Genomic DNA, 22,995 nt, shown 5'->3' with positions numbered 1-22,995 from the left:
CGAGACTGTAGTGTAGAATAACCACACCTTGGCTTGTTTAAAATATAGGCAAAGTCCCTATCAAGGTATTAGGCTGACTCTTAAGACGAACACGAAGGTTACGGTACCGTCAATTAAATGACTTCTGCGGACAAACGAAGTAACGTTAGAGAAGGAGGACACACCAATGGAGGGGGGAAAGAAGGTAAGTCAGGGAAAGACCCGGCTAACATGTCTACTACACTTGCTGTGTTGCTGTTTTCCCTTATTAAAAGTGTTGAAGTTAACATGGTACATTGACCTTGAGTTGCTTACCTGTATCAATGTGTACCTGGTTCTCACCTTTGATTGGCTGTTTCGTATTCAAACGATAAGTATACATTTTCGTCAACGCGAGACTATAAACTGTATATGAGAGTGAGACCAAATAACAACTCTGTAAAATAACGTTTAATGCGCCGGATGAAAATAGTTCCCAATGCACCAAATCCAGTGTCATAATTTGCCAACGTATTTCTACATTGCTTGATTAAAGGTTACCATATACATTAACACTCACAAATACAGACTGTTTGATTGTTGTGGGAAACTTTTGAAAGTACAATGAGTTGCCGTAACGTTTGGTGGCTTACATTTAAATAATGTCTGAACATTGAAGAAGGAGCCTGCTTGCAAGAAGCTTTAATTATGAATACAACAACATTCACTATATTGCCAGAATTGTGACTGGAGTTGGTATGAGAACAGCAGCTATGAAAGCAGTTTACTCAATTTACTGCAATAATGTTATAAATCATAACATTAAGATCATTACCATTACACATGGTTTAAAATGGCCTTATAGGGTGAAGGGATATAGGTGAACTTTTATTGGATTAAATGTGTCGGCACAAAGCACCTGTCAAAACTGGCTGTTGGGCTGCAGGTCTAGGCCATGTGACCTCGGCAGGATAAAGCAGACTACCATTTGTCAGTCTGAAGTGATTGTGACTGAGAGAATTACACATGACGCATGGACCAAAATGGACCTGAACAAATGCATGTGAGCAATTACCTGACTAAGACCATGGGCTGTTGTAGGCCTCTAAAGTCAACCATGGTGCCGATGGATATAGCATGTGATGTAAGAATTACATGACAATTGTAATCTGTATGATTGTTGACGTTGAGAGCTCTCTCAAACACAAACATAAAAACTTGAACACATAATTGTTGAGTTGGAATATTTGTAAGCATCAGGAGCGTTTCACTGATTTTTAGATTAACAGAATATTGACATTTTGTTGAGCCATAAAATAAGATTGTTTTTGGTAACTTTGACAATACTACCCTTGCGTGTTTTTCATTTTTAACACAATGTCCCATTTTTCCTCCTTCACATGGGTGAAAGGATTTGTCCAGAAAGTCCATTCTCCACACCCATCCCTAAATGATTCACTGGAGGGAGAAATTCAAGCCTTCCTCATTGATGAAGACCAACTCCACACTTATGACGACCTCACCAAAGTCAACCCAGTGACCCCTACAACAGGTAGTTCTGAGGCTATAATGTCTGTTTGACCTTGTGTCCTTAAATGACTGTCATGATGTATTATTGGGCTTGTTGCTTGATGTATTTGTACCTGTTATAGATTTATAGTTATGTTTGTTCATAAAGGTGCCACTTCCATTTATTTTGAAGGCATACATCTTGACATCCCTACCATAGCATGTCAGTGAGTCGTGGATATGTTGCCTCACCCTTTGTTCTTTATTTACAAAGTGTAACCAGTACGACCCAATGTTTTCCAGCCCATGTCACCTTGGATTGCATTTGCTGCATATTGTTTAACCAGGTGAAGATGAAATCTGCAGCGATGATAAAAAAGTAAAATAAAAATGAATGCATGAATGACTGATGGCTATGCCACCAAACTGCTGCAGTGTAGACAATGAGAGGGCACCTTTAAACCACTTAGACTTATTATGCTGCATCTGTTATATGGATCTGGTTCTTTTATATTTTTAAAGACATTTAATAAAAGACTAACATGTGTTTGCTATTTTAATGCTGATTTCTTCTCTGGTATTGTTTTTTTCCTGTATAGTATCATTTGTAAAATATTTGCTTGTCTTTTCTCCCTGTTAATGCCTAATGATATTTACTATTTTCACTGGTAGTGCTGAAATGCCTCCAGGCCAGGTACAGGGTGCAAGTGTTCTACACCCATGCTGGCTGCACCTTAGTGGCCCTGAACCCCTTCCAGCCAATCCCAGACCTGTACACCCTGGATGTGATGAAGGAGTATCACTGTGCTCCTCAGCCACAGGTATTAACAGCTGTCCCTTCAGACCCCACATACATGACGTCTTATCCATCGCCAATCACATAGTGGAATTTGTGCATTCATACAAACATCTCAGGACAATTATTGACAGAAAATGGAGCTCTGAAGCAAATTGTGAAGATGTGTGCAAAAGGGGTCACCAGCGTTTGTATTGTCTTAGGAAACTGTCCTACAAAACCATGAGGATCGTGTTTTATTGTGCATTTATTGAGTCAATTCTGTCCTTCTCTTCAATGTCATGGTTTGGTAACCTGCCTTTTTAAAAGAGCAGAGACTCTCTAACTCGGATCATAAAGTGGCCTAGCAGAAATAACATGAGATGGCTATTTCTTCCTTATGGTAAGGAGGACCACCAACCATTTAAAAAATATTCTGTTGGTCAATTGATGATCTTGAATCTTGAATGACTGCAGAAGTGTTCTCTCAAGCCTAATCAAGCTGTTGTTAATGTGTGCTGTTTTCTTATATATGTTTAGATGGTAGTACAAGCAATCGTGTGGATAGTGAGGGTGGGGCCATAGGTGCGTTGTAAGAGTTTTTTTTTCTCCCAAAGGCCGTTTCCTGGACTTTCAGGATTAAATCGTCCCAAACGTGTCAGCAATAAGCAATAACTCATCCTTGTGTCTGATGTCTACCAACTTGGTCGAGTTTCACCATGTGATAACATAATGAACATCGCTTTAATATTTAGAAATGTTTTATGCCAACAGGAGTTCAAACCACATATCTTTATAGTGGCAGAAGAAGCCTACAGGAACGTGCAGAACCAGCTGGAGCCGGTGAACCAGTCCTTGGTGGTCAGCGGAGAGAGCGGTGCAGGAAAGGTAAACCAACTCAGTTTGTTAAGCTTCAAGAATCAACACAACCTATAGCAGGGGTCACCAACCTTTTTTAGGATGAGGGCTACTTTCAAAAAATAAAACAAGTCGGGGGCTACTTTTACTCCTCTTTTTTTGTTTTTTGCAGTGTATATATTTCGCACATTTTAACATTATTATATGCTTACCTTTAACCTTTGTGTGCTGTTTGGGTCTGTGGGACCCGTTTTCAGTGTTTACTCAAAGAAAATGTGTTCAATTTAATAATAATGGCGGAGGGGTGTTAGATAGATGTAGAGTTGTAGTAAGTAGATGATTTAGGTTTTGTTTATGCATAGGGTAGATTCTTTTAATTACATTTCCTTTTTTGTTTTGTGTATTTTATACATTTTGTATTTGCTTGGCGAGCTATTTTTAGAACATGCCCGACGGGCGACTCACGTTGCCCCTGAGGGCGACGAAGTGCCCGCGGGCACCGTGTTGGCTACCCCTGACCTATAACATCAATCAGGGGATCAAACTTTCAGAGTTTCTTTTACTTACAGTTCCACAGATTGGTTATTGGCCAGTTCAAAGATTGTAGACTAAGCTGGTTTCAATAATTCTTTGATTTAGTCATGCTTTGAAAATAATCACAGTATATCTATCTGCAAAGAAAAATGCATTCTTCATTTTGGATGTGTTCATCTGATCTAATTGAAATATATCAAAGTAAATGAGTGTCAAACCAGTTACTGCTCTGAATTCACACAATGCTCCACAGGAGTGATGTGTTACCTTTACAACACCCCTAGTGATTGGTTGTTTTCAATAAACAGAAGTGTTGCTGGCTAAAGCGTCTGAAATGTGAGAATCTCTTTTCTCTCACAGTTTCCTGTTTAAAAAAAAAAAACACCTTTCTGCTCAAGGTTTTGGATACATTTATAACAATAATTCCAAAGAATGAACAAATATGTAACATCTAATGACAATTTTTCATTATTCTTCCCATTTACTGATTAAATATTAGTTGGGACATTGGAAACAAATCTTTTAGAACGCCGCTGCTCGAGTCCTCACTAACACTAAGAAAGTGGATCACATCACTCCTGTTCTGAAGTCTTTACACTGGCTTCCTGTGTGTCAAAGAATAGATTTAAAAATACTGCTGCTTGTTTATAAAGCACTGAATGGTTTAGGCCCAAAATACATTTCTGACCTCCTGCTAAATGATGAACCATCCAGATCTCTCAGGTCTTCAGGGACTGGTCAGCTTTCTGTCCCCAGAGTCAGAACTAAACATGGAGAAGCAGCGTTCAGTTATTATGCTCCAAATATCTGGAACAAACTCCCAGAAACCTGCAGGTCCGCTGCAACTCTGACTACTTTTAAATCCAGGCTGAAGACTTTTCTTTTTGTCGCGCTGCTTTTAATTGAACTATTCATATCTTAAACTGCACTGTAACTTTTATCCATGTATTTTTTCTTTTAATGTTTATTTTATTAGCTTTTCTTTTTAATGACTGATTTTAAATGCCATTTTCTTAATGTCTTTCATTTTTTGTAAAGCACTTTGAATTGCCTTGTGTTGAAAAGTGCTATATAAATAAACTTGCCTTGCCTTACAAATCTAAAATGTAGATATATGTCCTTGAACAGCAATCAGCTAAATGAAGGCTATGTTTGTCAACAAACAATTTGAAGATGACACAGTGGTCCATTGGAACAAGCGATGGACATTTTAACTAGTCTAGTGATTAATTGAAGGAAAATAATTACTAGCAGAAGCCTTCATCCGAAGTGATGGCAGTAAGTTGAATCAAAGTATCAGTAGAAACAATCTAAGTCAATCTGTGATTTGTTTCTTTATAGACATGGACGTCTCGTTGCCTGATGAAATATTACGCCACTGTGGCTGCCGCCTCCTCTGTGGTGAACAGTCAGGACACCGTGGAGAGGATAGAGAGGAGGGTGCTGGACTCCAACCCCATCATGGAGGCTTTTGGTGAGTGATCTCTGAGGCCTGTACTACGAAGCTGGTTCAACCTAACCTGGATATGTTTGAGTTAGCCGGTTGGCCTAATCCAAAACATACGCGCTCTCGCTAAACTGTACTACGACGCTGGTTATCAAGTGGATCGCTCAAGCCAGCCGTGTCCTATCTAGTTAGGTGCGCGTTCACATGAAAGGGGTGGTATCTGGAGCATTCGACCAATCACAAACATGGAGAAGCGTACTGACAGCGCAGCGTCATACTTCCTGAATGAAAAGTGAACTTTAATACTAGTCAAAAATGAAGAAGTTAAACTTTAAACATCCATGACTTAAACACTTTATCCAGGATCAAAGCCACAGAGCTGCACCTGCAAGGTGAATACAGCTGGAAAAAGAAAAAGTGTTTGAATGCGTACATTAACAGGTTTATGATCACTGCCCCGTCTAAAACACGGGTGGATCTGACTTTAATTACATTTGACTCGAGTGTTTCGTCAACTTAATGTGTTGCTTAAAATAATCCTTCTGCATACAGTATGTGACACTGTGAGTGTTGCACGGCCAGATACGGCTCAGCTGACTCAGATAAGGAGATATATGATACATTATGAAGTGATATGCCGCGGACTGTACTTAATGTACTCTGATCCGGTTACTTATGTTGTGGCAGATATTTAAGTAAGCTTTCTTAACGCTAATGTTATAATAGTCAGATTGCTCTGAAGATGGAGGTGATATTCTATTAATGTTCACGTTCACACAGTCGGTGATTTTTGCCGGCCGTCTTTCCTGCGACGGCAGCTTTTCTGTATTTCCTTTCTCCTGTAATATGACTTGATCGCTTTAAACTCCGCACACTGAGCTCTGATTGGTCAGCAGGCGGTGCTTTCACTGAGTTGAGCTCTTAGCCTGCAACCTAACCTGGTCACGACCAGGGGGGTATACTACTAATCTAGTTCAACCTATCCTGGATATGTTTTGAGTTATCCGGTTGACTTAATCCAAAACAAAGCCGCTCTCGCTAAACTGTCCTACAACGCTGGCTATCAACTCGTTCGCTCAAGCCAGCCGTGTCCTATCTAGTTAGGTGCGCGTTCACATGAAAGGGGTGGTATTTGGAGCATTCGACCAATCACAAACATGGAGAAGCGTACTGACAGCGCAGCGTCATACTTCCTGAATGAAAAGTCAACTATAATATTAGTCAAATATGAAGAAGTTAAACTTTAAACATCCATGACTTAAACACTTTATCCAGGATCAAAGCCACAGAGCTGCACCTGTAAGGTGAATACAGCTGGAAAAAGAAAAAGTGTTTGAATGCGTACATTAACAGGTTTATAATATCACTGCCCCGTCTAAGACACGAGTAGATCTGACTTTAATTACATTTGACTCGAGTGTTTCGTCAACTTAATGTGTTGCTTAAAATAATACTTCTGCATACAGTAGCCTATGTGACACTGTAAGTGTTGCGGATACGGCTCAGCTGACTCGGATAAGGAAATATATGATACATTATGAAGTGATATGCCGCGGACTGTAGGCTACTTAATGTTACTCTGATCCGTTGTGTTGTGGCAGATATTTAAGTAAGCTTTCGTAACGCTAATGTTATAATAGTCAGAGTGCTCTGAAGATGGGAGGTGATGTTCTATTCATTTTCACGTTCACATAGTCAGTGATTTTGGCCGGCCGTCTTTCCTGCAACGGCAGTTTAAACTGTATTTCCTCCGCACACTGAGCTCTGATTGGTCAGCAGGCGGTGCTTTCGCTGAGTTGATCTCTTATCCTGGAACCTATCCTGCATCGCAGCACAGACTAGGTTCCAGGATAAGTCACCATGGAGTTCTAGCCCGCTAAAAAGTGAACCAGCTTCGTAGTACCAGAAATCCCAGAAGTTATCTTGCTAAACGAAAATCCTGCTTCGTAGTATACCCCCCCAGGTTTGCCGCTAAGCATAAGTTACCATAGAGATCTAGCCTGCTAAAAAGAGAACCAGCTCGCTAAGAGAAAATCCTGCTTCGTAGTATACCCCCTGGTGTCACATTAAAGGAAAAGATATATTCGTTTAACTTGAACCCTTTTTACCCATGTTTTTGTGTCCAAGTGAGTAATGGGACACAACAGTTTTTTAAATTGGACCAGTTTTGAGCTTGAGCACTTCGGCCTGGTGCCACTATTTCTCTGTTGTCAGATACTTATAATAACAATCTGAGTCAGTAGCAAAAACAAACACTTCAGTTGACTTACAATGGAATTGCAGCCCACTTCTGGACCAATTTCAAAAATTGTTGTTCCCATTCGTCACTTTTAGACAAAAAAACAGGGGATAAAATGGTGAGGGGTCAGAAATGTAACCCTTAATGTGAAAATAACCACACTTTTCCCTTGCTGTAGGCAATGCCTGTACTCTGAGGAACAACAACAGCAGTCGCTTTGGAAAGTACATCCAGCTCCAGTTAGACAGGTGCTCACAACTGACCATGCTGCACTTTCTTTTTCATCATCATTGGTTCAGTTGGTTTAATCTCTCCAACTTTTTATTTTGTATATGAAGGCGTCAGCTGTTAGTGGGAGCGTCTGTACAAACGTACTTGCTGGAGAAGACCAGGGTGGCCTGCCAACCGGCTAATGAGAGGAACTTCCACATCTTCTATCAGGTGAGTTAACAGGGCTGCTTGATTATTACTTGATTATTTAATGTTAACACAATCATATGTATCATAGAATTAAATGCGAAGAGCTTATTGTTTTCCAGATGCTGAAGGGGGCCACAGATGAGCAGAGGAAGGAGTGGAAGATGCCATGTGGCAAACATTTTGTGTGGCTGCCAAATTCAGAAAAAACAGTCGAGGGTTGGTCTTTGCATATGTTTTTATTATATTTTTTTATGTTTAGTGATTCTTACAACAAACTTTTCTTCATGTTATCTTTTCTAGAGGATTCCTTTCAGGAGACTGTCGAGGCAATGGTTCATCTGGGCATCAAAGCAGAGAGGCAGAGGCAGTTATTCAGGGTAAGGGACTCCTCAAAGGAAACACTTATTGGCTAGTTAATAATACACTTTAATGTATATCTAAGTAGATAAAGGACATTTTCAATGTTAAATGAATGTGCGGTATTTGTTAACAATTATAACCATCAAATGAACACACATTTATATTATTATTTCTGCAAACAACTACATTGTGGTGTGGTTGAATACACACAATGTATTCATTGTTTATAAACTGCTTATGCATGCTAAATGTGGGGCTAAAGTACAGTGTTACATTATCATCTTTTTCAGTTACATTTTTTTAAATGTTCTTTATTTCTTTGTAATATAGTTTAATTTCTCTTTAATGCATTACAGATACTATCAGGGATTCTGCAGTTGGGGAATCTGAATTTCTCTTCAATGGATGAATCACAGCCTTGTGACCTAGATGAGCAATCTAAAGGTATTGAAAATGATTTAGTTTGAGGTATCTTATTGTTCTTTTCCAGTTATTATGTGCTTAAAATGTCCATTGTCTAAAAATCTTAGGCTGACATAAATATAGTATGATGCTCAAGGGATTTCTTTTTGAAGGAAAGGTCTGGGACTAAAAACAGGTGAAAAGTTTTGCCAGGAAATTCTTTCAAATGTCCTAAAATGAGTATTACAACAACAATCACCAAAAAATAGTTCCTGGCAAAACTATTACTGTTTTACAGATGTGGAAATGAGAACGATTGAACTGGAAAGCCCCGTTTACCTGTTCTTAAGTCATAAACACATTTTAGATCGGACTTAGTAAATGAAACAATATAGTTTATATTCTTCTCTAGCCTCTCATTGCCTCTGTAGACTATAACTCTGAACAAACCAGAACCGATATACAAAATACGAAGTAACCAGTCTGCCTTCCACTCCTGCTCTTTTTCAGACTTCTTGCAGAGGGCTGCTGATCTGCTGTGTGTCCCCGCTGAGGAGCTTCTCATGAGTCTGAGAGTGAGGACGCTGAAGGCGGGGAAGCAGAGCGTCCTCAAGCCCTGCTGCCGGGCCGAGTGCAGCATGAGGAGAGACTGCCTGGCCAAGGTCATCTACGCACAGTAAGAATGACTCTGACATCAGATAACACAGCAATGTTTCAAAGGACTGGTCATGCAGGAACTTGTTTTTGTCCTGGAGCACTCCTCGTTTCCACCAAACACTCGAATGTGAAACCATCATGCCCTGTTGTTTACAATAAACAGTGAGGAAGATGCATCTGTTAATCACTCTTTATATTGATAGGGATTTCTATGCTTTGGAGAAAGAGTATGAGATTGTCTCTTTTTTACCAACAGGTTATTTGAATGGCTGGTTACATTCATCAACAACAGCATATGTGCAGACAAATCCACATGGTGCAACTTTATAGGTAAAAGCCTTATCGTCTTGTACTTTATTGAATATAAATACATTTATTTGTAAATGTTAATACCCAGTTTCTATTCATAAACTCACAAATTCCTCCCCTCTCTGTGATCTCCAGGAGTTCTAGATGTCTACGGGTTTGAGTGTTTCCAGATCAATAACCTGGAGCAGCTGTGCATCAACTACGCCAATGAGAAGCTGCAGCAGCACTTTGTGGCTCATTATCTCAGAGCTCAGCAGGTACAGATTTCAGTTTTCCTGATCTCAGGAGGTCCGTAGTTTCACTGCCCTTTAGGTGCAGGCCTCAGACATTCAGGAGGCTTCTCCAGTCATTATGAAGTCTCTGTAAATAGAAACACTTGTTTTACCTTGCATCATGTGAAAACATCTTTGTGTATTTTGTGCTTGAATAATAATATGAATCTCTTCTTCTTCCAGGAGGAATACGTGTCTGAGGGGTTGGAGTGGTCCTTTGTCAAATATCAAGACAACCAGAGCTGTCTGGATCTCCTGGAGGGAAGTCCTGTCAGTGTGTTTTCTCTTCTGAACGAGGTGAGCTGTTTCTAAACTATCAGAGTTTTCAACAGAACAGCTTGCGTAAAAAGACACAGTTCAGAGTGAATAAAACAACAGTCATTACGTCTGCTTCTTAAATCACCAAGTTTTTTTTGTTTTTTTAATTGTCAGCATGTTTTGTACACATTACAGAATTTCATTTAAATCATTATCTAGAAAGAAGGATGGTTGAAAATTATCTTACTAGTTTTTATGGATTTACTCTTTCACATTAAAGCCAATGTCATTTGTTTTTAATAGAATGAAATAGAAGTAACATCCTTTAGCTCTTTAAACCTTTGTTTCAGTGCAGTCATTTTCTGGACTGCACTTTCTCTTTGTCTCATTAAATATATGTATCTAAGTTCGTAACGTTAGTAAGATTTGATTTATATATAATATTTCTAAAACAAAGTGTAAAAACAGAGGCAGTGGGTAGTGTGGAATAGTAAGTAAGTAGGTTGACTATGTAATATGTAACTTTTTACATTCTGCTACAGGAGAGTCGTCTTAATCGTGCCTCAGACGCAAAGACAATGAAGGTGCGTCTGGAGAAGGAACTCGGCAATAATGCCAACATCAGCTGGGACAAGTTCAGCAAACAGCCGCACTTCACTGTGGCCCATTACGCTGGCCAAGTCGCCTACCAGATACAGGGGATGGTGGAGAAAAACAAGGTGTGTACAAAAACAAACATTTAAATAGGGTTTGGAAAGTTGACCACAGATCCCATCCATATGCCTGTCACGATAATGAATTTTGTTGGACGATACATTTTCCCGGAAATTATTGCGATAAACGATAATATTGTCCTAATAATAAGACCTTTCAAGTACATCCTTTCAAACATAACTTTTTATTGAACAAGCAACATTGCAAATGAAATGTGAAATAATATTAAAATTAGGGCTGTCAAGTTAATGCGTTAATGCAAAAAAAAAAATAACGCCACTAATTATTTTAACGCGATTAACGCATGTGTATTTTTTGTCCTCGGCCGCCCCGTAGTTTCAGAGCGCATCGAGTTTAAAATACCATCTAAAAGCTGATGCTGACAGCCCCGCTCCTGCCGTCCGCTTGTGGCAGACCACACTTCCACGCTCACCGGCAGGCACCGACTGGGCATCGGGAGGACCGGGAGGGTGTGTGTATGTGTGGCGCGAGAGAGACCTTACGTGTATTATTACAACTTATTGTTGTTGTTAGCATCTGGTGCTAGCTAGCTGCGCTAACGGATATAAGGAGCCGTTTATATGAAAACAGAGGAGCGACATTTCGCCGAGCACTTGACTTTATGCAGGCAGCCAGACAGTGGGACATTCATTGTACGAAAAGTCAGCACACTCAGCATGGATAGTGCGCGCAACATGATAGAGGTTGTTGTGTTTAATATTCATGAGAATATTTGTCATTGTTCAAATGATAATAAACATTTGCTTAAAGCATATTTGTCCACTCATATGTTGATAAGAGTATTAAAAACTTGAAAAATATTCCTCTAAGGTACATTTAGAACAGATCAAAAATGTGCGATTAATTTGCGATTAACTATTTTAATCGACTGACAGCCCTAATTAAAATATATAAATGATATATAATAAATAAAACAAATAAATACAATTATAAAAAATGTATTAAATCACACACAACCAAAATAATAAATTAAATAGACTCAGGCTGGAAAACAGAGCGCTCTCTAACTATATATATATATATATATATATATATATATATATATATATAGATATTATTATTTATATATTAGGGCTGTCAAGTTAACGCGTTAATAACGCAAACATTTTTTAACGCCACTAATTATTTTAACGTACGATTAACGCATGTGTATTTGTCCTCGGCCCGCCCTATAGTTTCAGAGCCCAAAGGCTTGATGTTGTTGTTGTTGTTACTTGGATGGTGGGAGATTCTAGGGAGAGATATGGATACAAAAAAAGGTGTTTTAAACAGCAAGCCAAGCACACAGCTGATGCTGAGAGCCCAGCTCCTGCCGCCCGCTTGCAGCAGACCACGCTTGAAAGTTTGCCGGGGAGACGCCTGGACACGGCGTCTACGAGCAGCAAGCTTTCAACAGCGATAGCTAAATGGGTGACGGTGGCTATATATATTTTATATATATATATATTTTATATATAAAATATATACGGAACGTATATAAAATATATATATATATTTTATATACGTTCCGGAAAACGGAATGGGGTGGTTGTGTTTCAGGTACAGTTTAAGGTTGGTCGTATTGCTAGCTTTTGTTGCTACCTTTTTAAAACAAATGCGACATAACGGCTCATTCAAGTCCGTAGGTTCGCCTCGTTGATTTGGCTTAAAGGTCCCATGTCATGCTTTTCCGGTTATTACCCGTCCCCTTGTGTGTTATGAAGGTTTTTCTGCATGTAAACGGTCTGCAAAGTCACAAACCCTCAAAGTACACCCTGTAGTGAGTAAAACTCTAACACAGAAAAGACCTGTCTATGCTGCCCCAGAACGCCGCGTTGGAGATTTCTCCTTTTCCATTGTTTACTTCCTGGTCATAGTGACATGTGAACACTTGGCCCAAATGGTGCACTTCACACACCAGGATCCCTTGGCTAACTAACAGGGGATTGACTTGCATAGAGCTCCCTGAACGCTGGTAATAGACGAGTTGGGATCGCGGAGAAATGCTCTCCGCAGACCCATTCTCACAGCGTTGTAAACCTTTTTCTTACTCTATATCAAGCAACACTTATTGTTTTTACTTCGGCTTTGAGTGTTTGTGTGTGCTCAGGATGACTTTTGCTTGTTCTCGCTGTATCGCCGACCCGGAAACCTGTCCGCTCCTCGCAACGAGCCTCGCAACGTCCCGACCAATCAGAGCACACTGGGCTCACAGGCAGGAGCTCCAACAAGCCGTTTAGGACGGAGTGAATAACTGGTGAATACACATACTATACAGAGATGCTGGATGAGAAACCAATGTGAGTTTAGAAAATTGCACAATTTAAATCTATTCTAGTAGACCTCAACAATGGAAATATGATCAGTAGAAATGGCCATGACATGGGACCTTTAAATCCAAAATATTCCCACACCGGAGATGTGGTATTAGGTTTTGCAACCACTTCCATTTAACTTCAAATTCCCCTCGAGTAAGTCACACGTTGTCTCCTGCTTGTCTCTATATTATTCATTTGGCTGAACTGCTGCACGCGGAGTGTCCTGACCTGGCTGTTTGTGAGCCCCGCCCCTCACAGCGCGCCTGGCTAAAATGCTGGTCACATCCGTATGTAAACAAACACGCATGTGAACGGCAATTTATCGAGGTCAGAAAAGTTATCGAGCTCATTTTTATTTATCGTACGATAAGTCAATGAATTGCTTATCGCGACAGGCCTACCCATCCATTCATCTTCTGCTGGATTCTGTGTTTTAGGACCCGGTGCCACCAGAGCTCATCAAACTGTTGCAGGAGTCTGAAAACTCTCTGCTTCACCACATCTTCACCGACAAGGAAACTGAGATTCCTACCAGCAAGGGGCTCAGTAAAGTCACTGTGGTCTCCAAGTTCAAGGTGGGAGCCAATTAAAGCTTTTAATACAAGGGTTGTTTAGCTTGTCTGTAGAGCTCTCTCTGGGAGGGCGTTGTCATGGCACTGATGCCTTTAATGTCTCATGGTAGAACTCTCTGGAAAGCCTGATGAGGATCCTCCACACCACAACTCCTCACTACACTCGCTGCATCAAACCCAACCCTGACTGCAAGCCGCTGACCTTCAAAAAGGAGGAGGTACACCATGGCAACAATCCGAGGCAATGCTTTGCACTTTCACAGGATGGAAATGGATATTCTCTGTCTGCTTTCAGGTCATCATGCAGCTGGAAGCCTGTGGGATTGTGGAGACTATTCATATAAGTGCTGCTGGCTTTCCAATAAGGTGACCTTTGTTCATTTTGTAACTAAAAGGCACAGTTTACCCCTAATCAATAATACATCTTTTTATCTTAGCTACTTATAAATCTAGTGTGTTTTTGATTGGAGTTGCTGAGTGTTGGAGATATCGACCGTACTGCACCTGAGTGAGCGTACTCCCCTCGTCCATGAGGAGATGCCGGTTTCCTTCTGTACGGTGATAAGGTAGTTAGTTTTTCTGGGACAGACGACTGAATTGGCAGCGCCACAACAATGGCCAACATTTTAAAATTGGGAAACATTTTTCCAGGGAAAGTGTACATAAAAGTTAAAGTAGATCGCCTTCAGTCAGTTTTCTAATCTGTGGAAATGATGTACAACCTTCTGATTTCTCCATCATTATTTAATCAAATTGGTCAATGACACATTTTTCCTTCTCTGCGGTGTCATTTGGTATAAAGAAAATAGTCCCCACATAAAACTGCCCACAACAAGGTCTCCTTCTGGAAAAAGACATTGCTGTTGATATTTCCAACACTCGTCAACTCTCATTAAAACAAACTATACTCATAAATAGCTCTACAGGTAAGAGGACAAATATTTGTGTTTGATAATGTCTTGCTTCGTTTCTCTTAGATTTTTGTTGACATGTGATTTCTGTTCTACAGAATTCCTTTCAAAGGTTTCATGCAACGTTATGGACTGATTGCGAAATATTCACATGTCAAGTCAGGCATCCATTCTATTGGTAAGTACAGTTCGTTGTGGGATCAATTCCAGCTCAATGTCTGCATGTTAACTGTGGACAAAGAGTGCATGTATTTCCTCTCCTTAGGTCTACTGATTTATTCTCCTTTTCCTTCGTTAGACCTCTTAGTAAATGAGACCCTCAGTTCTCTACTCTCCTGGGGACTTTCCTATTTGGTGTATAACAAGGGAACTGTCTAACAAAATAAGCAACTTCTTCTGAACCCTCCAGGTAAATGCTTGCCCCTCTGAATGCCAGAGCTCGCTTTGCATGTTGCTTCTTGTTTCTGTACGGATTCCTGATCAGTGGCTGCTTGGACTTGTACTTGTACTCTTCTTTTCATCAGCTGCTTTTTGCAGGGATTACAATGTTTTTCTGTCCGGCTCTTTGTTCCAAACTGGAATATTTCAACAACTATTGGATGGATTGCTTTCATGATCCTCAAAGGATTTATTGGACTGACATTGGTTATACCATTTTCTTTGTTTTTGCGCCACCATGATGTGGACACCTGAGAATTTTAGTCAAATGTTTAAACGCTTTTGGATAGCCATACAATTTGGTGCAAAATTCATGTTCTCCTCAGGATCATTTACAAAACCTCTGGTGATCCCCTGGTTTTACCTACCTAAATTGTAATTAATCCAATAGTCTGATTTGTGACCAAATGCATGCAGCCTTAGCTGTAGCAATGTTGGTAAGGGAGCCTGCTAATTCTTATTGAATGCTGATTGGACATTTTCATTATTATGGTCCTTTAAGGTTCATATTTGTATTTTGTGCCTTTGCTGTGTCATGTCTTCATGCTTTAATGTTCAAAAAGCTCTTTATTTTTCTCATACTGCCTGTGCAGCTGCACCTCTTTTCACCCTCTGTCTGAAACCAGAGCCCAGTCTGCTCTGATTGGTTAGCTATTATGTAATTGGTCAAAGGCTTAGACATGTCCCGACCCTTACCCTATCACAAACCATGTGACAGAAGTAAACAAAGAGTCGAACTGAAGCGGTTCAGGCAGGGGGGAGAACAACTCTATGGCCCTTTTTTAAAATTCAGAGTAATCCTTTAAGTGCTGCTGTTGATTCTGATGACTCACTGACAAACACAATGTGTTGAAAATAAATCCAAAGGCGGGTAGTGCTGCTCTGCTCCAACTGTAAGTCTGTCTTGTGTTGTTCACTGTGTTCTGACTCCTCTGTCTTAGATGCGGGGGCTGACTACATTCTTCAGCGCGGGGTGGAGAATCTCCTCAGCGTCGTGTCACAGCACGAGGCGTTCGACCCCCTGTGCGAAGATAACAGTGGAAAACACAATTCATGGGTTCACTGCGGGAGGACTAAAGTTTTCCTCACTCAGTTGATGGTCAGTGTTTAGATGTCTTCCTCACACATCATTTAGTGAGTGTGTATAACATGAAGAAGTAATTTGCTTATTTGGTCAAAAGTGTCATGCATTTTTATCAATGTGGTCATACATTGGGGATTTCTCTGGTGTATTTGGAGTACTGACCTGCCCTGGTTTTTGTCTCACAGCTAGATTTTCTGGAGTACCAGAGGAAGAAGGTCCTGTGTCAGTGTGCCTTCTCCATTCAGTGCTGCTGGCTGCGGTACCAGCGCCGCAGACGCTGCGCCCGCCGGCTGTCTGCCACTCGGATCCAAGCAGGTGAACTATTTGAATGCTCCTGAGTGGAATCAGTTGATCTCTGTGGCCTCACCCTAATGAGTCTGCTGGCTTTGACCTGAATGTCTGGCCAACAGGATCTCATCTGATGAACTGTTCATGACAGATGTTCTCTTGTGCCCACAATGCACGGATTAAACATGCAGAATGAATGGCTTGGTCAGATGTGTGTGTGTTTTATGTCTCCTGCAGTGGTGCGGTCCTGGCTGGTGAGGAGGCAGCTCCAGAGGTGGAACAGAGCAGCTGCAGTCATCCAGAACACCTGGAGGATGTGGAGGGTGAGATTTAAAAAGAATATATATCACATCTTGTGTTTTCTTGTTCCAAGTTGTATGAATTAAGGCTGTCAACGTTACCTAATAACGCTCCTGATTAATCTGGAAACCGTAACGCAGAGGGTGACCACAGTGGCTCTTCGTAACAGCTGCCTTGTCGAATCCTTTCGCTTAGTGTCAGAAAATGTTCCGACTTCATGCCAATAATTCAGAAATCATGTTTTAATAAATAAAATAAAACCTTAGATTATTTATTTCCAGTTTGTCATGCATTTCTTTATTTCAACACCACCCATGTATTTTATTTATCTCCCCTCAAAATACAAATGCCTATTAGTATTTTTCACACTAACAGGCAACCACTAAGACTTTTGATCGCTGATGACATATACCATGTGAAACCCACGTTGTTATATTATTGGCTTACAAGCCTTCTTAGCAGCGTGATGACATCTAACATGTGTGAACATTCTGTTACATCATGAAAATGTAGATCTGACTTTTTTCCTCTCAAGGCTTCCGAAGTCTGCGGCTGTTATAGAAGTGCATGACTAAATCTAAACAGGAACCTCAAAAAGCCTATTAGATTACATTCACAATGATTATTGATGTAAATTGTCACCAATAAGTAAACAAATGTGTATTTATGTTTTTTGTGGCAGGCACTACTAAAAGCCTTGGCTGAGACAGAACTGGACGATGCAAAGGACCTACTGGAGGCGGACGTGCCACAATTGAACGCCATCATCAGGGAGCGGGGCTCCGTGCAGCTCTCCTTCATCCAGAAGCCCGTCTCAGTGCGAGGCTGGCCCCTGGGCCTGGCTCTGGCCTCGGCCCCATCCATCACCATGTCTCTTACAGCCACGGGCTTCCAGAAGATGGTGTCTGTGATGGCCTCCCTCAACCTGCCCTCCAGGAGAGGGGAGTACAAGTTGGAGCCCAACCAGTACTCGCAGGAGCTCGCCTCCATACGGGCGCAACCCAAGGTGAGGGCACACCCACACCAATTCTTCCAAATCTCAAGTTCTTTTTATATATTGGTGGATTCTTACGATTTAAGTCTTCTTTCCTACTTAGGGATCTGTAAAGCTGCACTACCGGCGGTCTCCACTCCTCTACGCTGACAGGAAGCCCGACATGAAGAGTGACATGAGCGGGTTCAACGCCATCCTGCTCGAGAAAACATTGTAAGAGCTCTTCCTTTCGCTGAACACTAATGTCTGATTACTTGCACACAGATTAAGGATAATCTGGCACAGAGGTGCTTTTGCAGTGAAGCATCTGCTCTTCCATAATGTGACACAGAGGGAACAAACCTGACATTGTGTTAAAATGTGTTTTTAAAGGGACCATTTTCAGCTTCATCTTTTTTTAAATGATGCCAAAGTTGATCTCTCTCTGTGTTATACACAGCTGCCAATACCTGCAACACATGCCCCGGGGAATAGTAATATTTTGAACTACCAGGAGGTAAGGTAATGTAGTGTGCTGTGAACCGGGCCTTATTAAGGTCTGTAGTACAATCAGAACATTGAACAGCCAGATTTGAAATCAGACCAATGATTATGATAATGTCACTGCAGGACAAGACAGAATCTGTTTTATTATTATTCGTAGTCCTTGCCTGGAGAACTGTAAATACATAGCACAAACTTAAAACCTTTCAAAAAACCAGACTTCAGGTTTTTTTGTCTCCTTGATGCCTCTTCAGAACATCTGATCGAAGTATTTGGCCTTTGACAAGTGCCTTTCTTATAATCTACACTCAAATCATAAATGTGCTTATTTATTTAAGGTTGATTTTTATAGATTTATTTTGGGTCGGATGCACAGATTATCCGGTTATTAGAACCAGCATTTATTTTGAAAGTAAATGATGCTTTAAAAAAGTAAAGTATTGCACACGTAAAGCACATATTGCACATTAAAACTACACATCTGCTAATATGCAGCTATAGACACACAATTAATGACCAACCAGACACGTCACTTATGTGATACAGGGAAAGAATAAACCCAGGTTTATTCAAAATGCTGCTTTTTGTTCGACAAGGGTCTTTCTTATTCGCACATCTGCCAAATGTCTGGCCAAAACACTGTGGATTTGCTGCAGAAAGTCCTGCAGAACAATACCAAAGTCTTTGTACTCTAATGTTTTGTGTCGGAGAATAAACATAAGTGCCATCAAGTTTTGCTATATTCTTTCAAAATATATTTTATAATAACGTGACAAAATTGTATTCATGTAACTGACATTGATGTTTAATATCCTTTAAGCTTTTGGCTAAAAGGATATCTCTTGTTATATTTCATATCTTAATTTGATTACTAAATAATGTATTAACCTGTTTCCAGCTGTTGATGTACTTATATATGTATACTGCTTGTCAGTGGTACCAAGGGATCAATGTGTAAAATATGAATATTTAAATGACTTATTGAAATAAACGTTATGCATTTTGCTTTTTTCTGAATGTGTGCTTACTTGTGATCAGCAATTCAACAACAAACTACATTATGAAGCCTTTTTTGTAGACTCAGGAATTGAAATTGTTTTAAAACATTTTAGCATTTATTTACTTCATTAAAAAAAAGAAAATAAGAGTTGATTCACGTGCTTATTCCAAGACTTTATACAAAAATATAATGAAATATGATCTGAGAGACAAACTAAAGCAGGGGTGATTTTATGAATCATCGCGTCCTTTGGCTGTTAGCTTCATACACTGATCAGAAAACTCCACAAACAGAGGCTCCTGCATGGCCGCCTTCATCGCCTCGGCTTTAACGTCTGCGCTGTCGATGGAGCGCAGCAGCTGTCTCAGGTGGGGGTTGCAAAGAAGATCTCTCATCTCGTTGGACTGACCTGTAGAGACATAAGAAAACACGATTTACCTAAGGCTTTTTTGGAAATGTAATGTGGCCGTGAGCAAGTGTTAGATGGAGAAACGTTCGACATGGGACACCGCAGAGAAGACGAGAGGTTCTGTTGGATTAGTACCTAACAGCTGGAGGTTCTCTCGAGGCACTTTGTCGATGATGTCCTCTTCATGCAGAAGATCCTCCTCAGTCCTCTCTGCAAAGACAGGGAAGCAATTGTGAAGTTAAATGCGTATTTCAATCTCACAGCCTTTCTTTGCTGTGACTTCAAATGAGAAAAACGTTTGACTACTAACACGAAGAGAGTCAAATGCTCAGGTTTTCTTTATTTGTTAAATACAGTAACTGTTCCCAATTCTATTGATTAAATAAGTTGAACAATTTAAAATGGCTTGAGACCATATGCACTCTGTCTAAATGGCACACCACCACCTATTTTATATTTGATTTGTGCTGGGAGAGTAAAGCATCATTTGACAACTTAAAAAAAAGACAAACAGTGGGATGCACAGCCTGGTGACAATAGATTATCACACTTATGTGTTTATCAGATAAGGACTATGGATGTAGTTTGTCATTTTACCTAATTCTGGAATTGTTACACATGTTTTTATCAAATAAATAAAGATGAAATAAGAAACTATTTAACACTGCATAAGACGATAAGCACTGTAATAACAGAATTTAGAGTTTTACTAAATTGCCCACCCCCACCTCTTTATGATATATTTGATTTGTGCGGATATGGACACACTTTCACAGGAATGATAAGGCCATACCTGTGTAGAAAGAATCCTTATCTTCAGTAACTTCAGAAACGACAGGAAGGCAAGAGTCTGCAGACACAAAGTTAGAAGGTTGATCAGTGAATGATGAGCATTTGAATACGTCCTATGAGAATGAACACAGCTTGTCTGAACAGCACTTCACTAACATACTGAAATCCAGCTCCTATACCTTTATGGTTCTTGTAGCAGCCAAGTGAACAACTGAAACAGAAAGAAAACAAGAATTAAAAACACAAGTATGATCATACTATTTACCTATGTGCAAAACTGAATCAAGGTAACAAGTACATTCTGTACGCAGTTTTATAGTATATTATAAACAAATTGTATATGTTCCATTGTGTTTATTCTTTCCTGAATCTGCAGCACTTCATTTTTCTACATCAATCTGAATGTCTTAAAAGTTTGAAACATTGCAAAAGTATGAAATAAATAAAATTATATTTTAAGTGATTCATAATTGCATTAATATATATTAATGTAGTTTTTTGCATTTTATAAATATCTTTAAAATGATAGGACTATTTTTTTATATTGGATGATAATGCATTTTAACACGTATACTTTTATAGAGTTAATGAACGTAAAACAGCGGAAAAGCAGCCAGTGACTTCAAAACGCGAACTGTTTTTGACTTACGCGGGTTGCCGTCCCTCCCATGTGTTGTTGAAAATGGGTTTCACTTGTAACTTTAAGGGACAATACTTTGCATCAGTGGCATATTCTCTACATTTGCGCATGTTTTTCTTTATACATTGTCTTATTTTGTTAACAGGTGTTACCACGTTTTAAAGTGAATACGAGCCATGCTTAAAGGCCATTATGTTTCAGCACTGTAACTGAATCCTAATTTAGCTTAAATGTCAACACTAGCACGTGGTGGATACGGCTGCTATTTGTATACTCTTTTTTAATTTAGGTCCGACCTACATACTCAGTTTTGTGCCTTAACAATATAAAATATTGGCTACTGTTTCCCCTATAACTGTCTTCTCACTTTAACCAAACAAGCTAATTGAAGGCTAGCTAGCTAACAGATGGTTATTTAAGTTAACGTTACTTACTATCTTATTTTGCAGGCTGGACATCTGTATTTCGGCGTATGTTCGCTGCACACACTGCATATCTGCATCCTGGCGAATTGATGAACAAATACGAAGAAATGTGTCAAAATCGGTAAAAATGCTAGAAGATCGTATGTGTGTTGACCAGGAAGTTAAATAAATAAGTTCCGGTTGGGAGATATTCCTTTAAAATAAAAGCATGTGACTTCGCCTGGGGTTTCAGCCAAGAGTCAACATAGATTAAACCCAAACAATGATATTTATTAATGCTCATCATCCCTTTAAATTCATAATTTATTATATTTAACAATTGATTTGTCCATTCTTAATCTTCATTTGTAAAACATTTATTTCCAAGGCTTGTTGGATAGGGCCAACATTGTTTTCATACATTTCTCAAATTAAACTGAGAGACACCCCAAATATTTAATATTATTAATAACTATCATGATATTTTGAATGCAAAAATACATCTCTTTCTAGGCTGCAGGCTTAAGTATTTAAACAAAAAAAAGACCTGTCCCTTGACCTAATGACCTCGGTATCTGGATGTGCATGACACTCATCTGGGAAACAACATGCAAACAGAGCAGGGCCTCATTCCCCCTGAAAAAGACACTGGACATGGACAGGAGGGAGAAATTATAAATGAAAAATTCAGATTGTAGAGAAACTATAGAAAACACAGACGCAAGCATGTAATCCACATTACTTAACATGACTAAAATAGTTTTAATTAAAATACAAATAATGTCTATTTGGATTCAGTTATGAGCAAAAGAAAAGACACAATCCAAGCTGGTTGAATCATCACCCATTTGTATTGAGTCCAAATACTGTATCATATCTCCTGCACCCACAGAAATGACTACACATATCTATATATTTATCAAGCACACACACCACTGACCTATATTGCTCAACACAAACTATTTTTGCAACAGCGGCAGCGAGAGACAAGCAGGTTCTTGCTACAGAGTATGGAGAGCTGTCTCGTGTGACTGATTACTGGGCATGTTCCCGAAGTCACAGCGCTCCATTCACTGGGTCAGGAACAGGGAAGGCAGAGAACCATGGCCATCGTCAACATCAGGAATCCAACTTCGTGTCCGGATCTGGAAGAAATGGTCATCACAAATAATATCCTGCAACAACATTGTCTTTTCATCTGCAGATTATTTTGTCAATTTATAATTTGGTCCATAAAATGTCATATAAATAATGTCCAATACTGTTACCCAAAACCCGTGTTTACATTTTCAACTTGAAAGAAATTCTCACATATGATGAAAAAAAACAGCAAATGTTTATTTGTGGTGTAGAAAGTGACTGAAATTAGAAATATTTGTTACCATCCTGGCCTGATTTGTATTGACCCATTTTCCAATGTTAAGGTTTCAAAAACACCATAGCAGTTATCTAGCCTTTGCACATTCACAAACCTACAGAAAGGACATTTTTTTTATCTGTTTTTGGCTCTACCTATCGGATTGACCTAATAGGTGGAACAAAGCAAACTTGAATTCCGAAGCATAGATTAGAACGGCCCTGACACAAAAGCAGTTTGTTCAGCTCACATTCATGACAGTAATCTGCAGGATCTTGTTTGTTATGTAAACA

At 39.7% G+C, this 22,995-nt stretch overlaps 2 protein-coding genes across 3 annotated transcripts; one reads left to right on the top strand and one right to left on the bottom strand.

Moving 5' to 3' along the window:
• Window positions 1-94: 94 nt before the first annotated feature.
• On the top strand, window positions 95-19,105 carry LOC117458237 (unconventional myosin-XIX). 2 transcript variants are annotated; one of them, XM_034098589.2, is made up of 24 exons: window positions 95-184; window positions 1,370-1,510; window positions 2,140-2,288; window positions 3,017-3,130; window positions 4,976-5,108; window positions 7,499-7,568; window positions 7,659-7,761; window positions 7,860-7,956; window positions 8,041-8,117; window positions 8,457-8,544; window positions 9,013-9,178; window positions 9,416-9,489; window positions 9,604-9,725; window positions 9,924-10,037; window positions 10,541-10,717; window positions 13,468-13,605; window positions 13,713-13,820; window positions 13,898-13,968; window positions 14,612-14,691; window positions 15,893-16,050; window positions 16,221-16,350; window positions 16,561-16,646; window positions 17,306-17,629; window positions 17,721-19,105. In XM_034098589.2, the coding sequence occupies exons 1-24, from the start codon at window positions 118-120 to the stop codon at window positions 17,832-17,834; spliced, it is 2,901 nt and encodes a 966-aa protein (XP_033954480.1). In that variant the 5' UTR covers window positions 95-117; the 3' UTR covers window positions 17,835-19,105. The 2 variants fall into 2 exon arrangements, with proteins under 2 accessions (XP_033954480.1, XP_033954481.1); XM_034098590.2 differs by having other exon boundaries at window positions 106-184; window positions 1,381-1,510.
• Window positions 19,106-19,260: 155 nt separating this feature from the next.
• znhit3 (zinc finger, HIT-type containing 3) lies at window positions 19,261-22,490 on the bottom strand. Its single transcript, XM_034098594.1, has 5 exons — window positions 21,376-22,490; window positions 20,481-20,512; window positions 20,303-20,359; window positions 19,645-19,719; window positions 19,261-19,509 (listed from the first exon to the last, which is right to left on the bottom strand). Exons 1-5 carry the CDS (start codon window positions 21,441-21,443, stop codon window positions 19,331-19,333), a joined length of 411 nt encoding a protein of 136 aa, XP_033954485.1. The 5' UTR covers window positions 21,444-22,490; the 3' UTR covers window positions 19,261-19,330.
• Window positions 22,491-22,995: the final 505 nt, after the last annotated feature.

The sequence above is a fragment of the Pseudochaenichthys georgianus genome, chromosome 14 (genome assembly GCF_902827115.2).
Source record: "Pseudochaenichthys georgianus chromosome 14, fPseGeo1.2, whole genome shotgun sequence".
Classification (NCBI taxonomy): domain Eukaryota; kingdom Metazoa; phylum Chordata; class Actinopteri; order Perciformes; family Channichthyidae; genus Pseudochaenichthys; species Pseudochaenichthys georgianus.
Note: the sequence above shows the minus strand (reverse complement) of the source record. Positions and strands in the feature narration are given on the sequence as shown.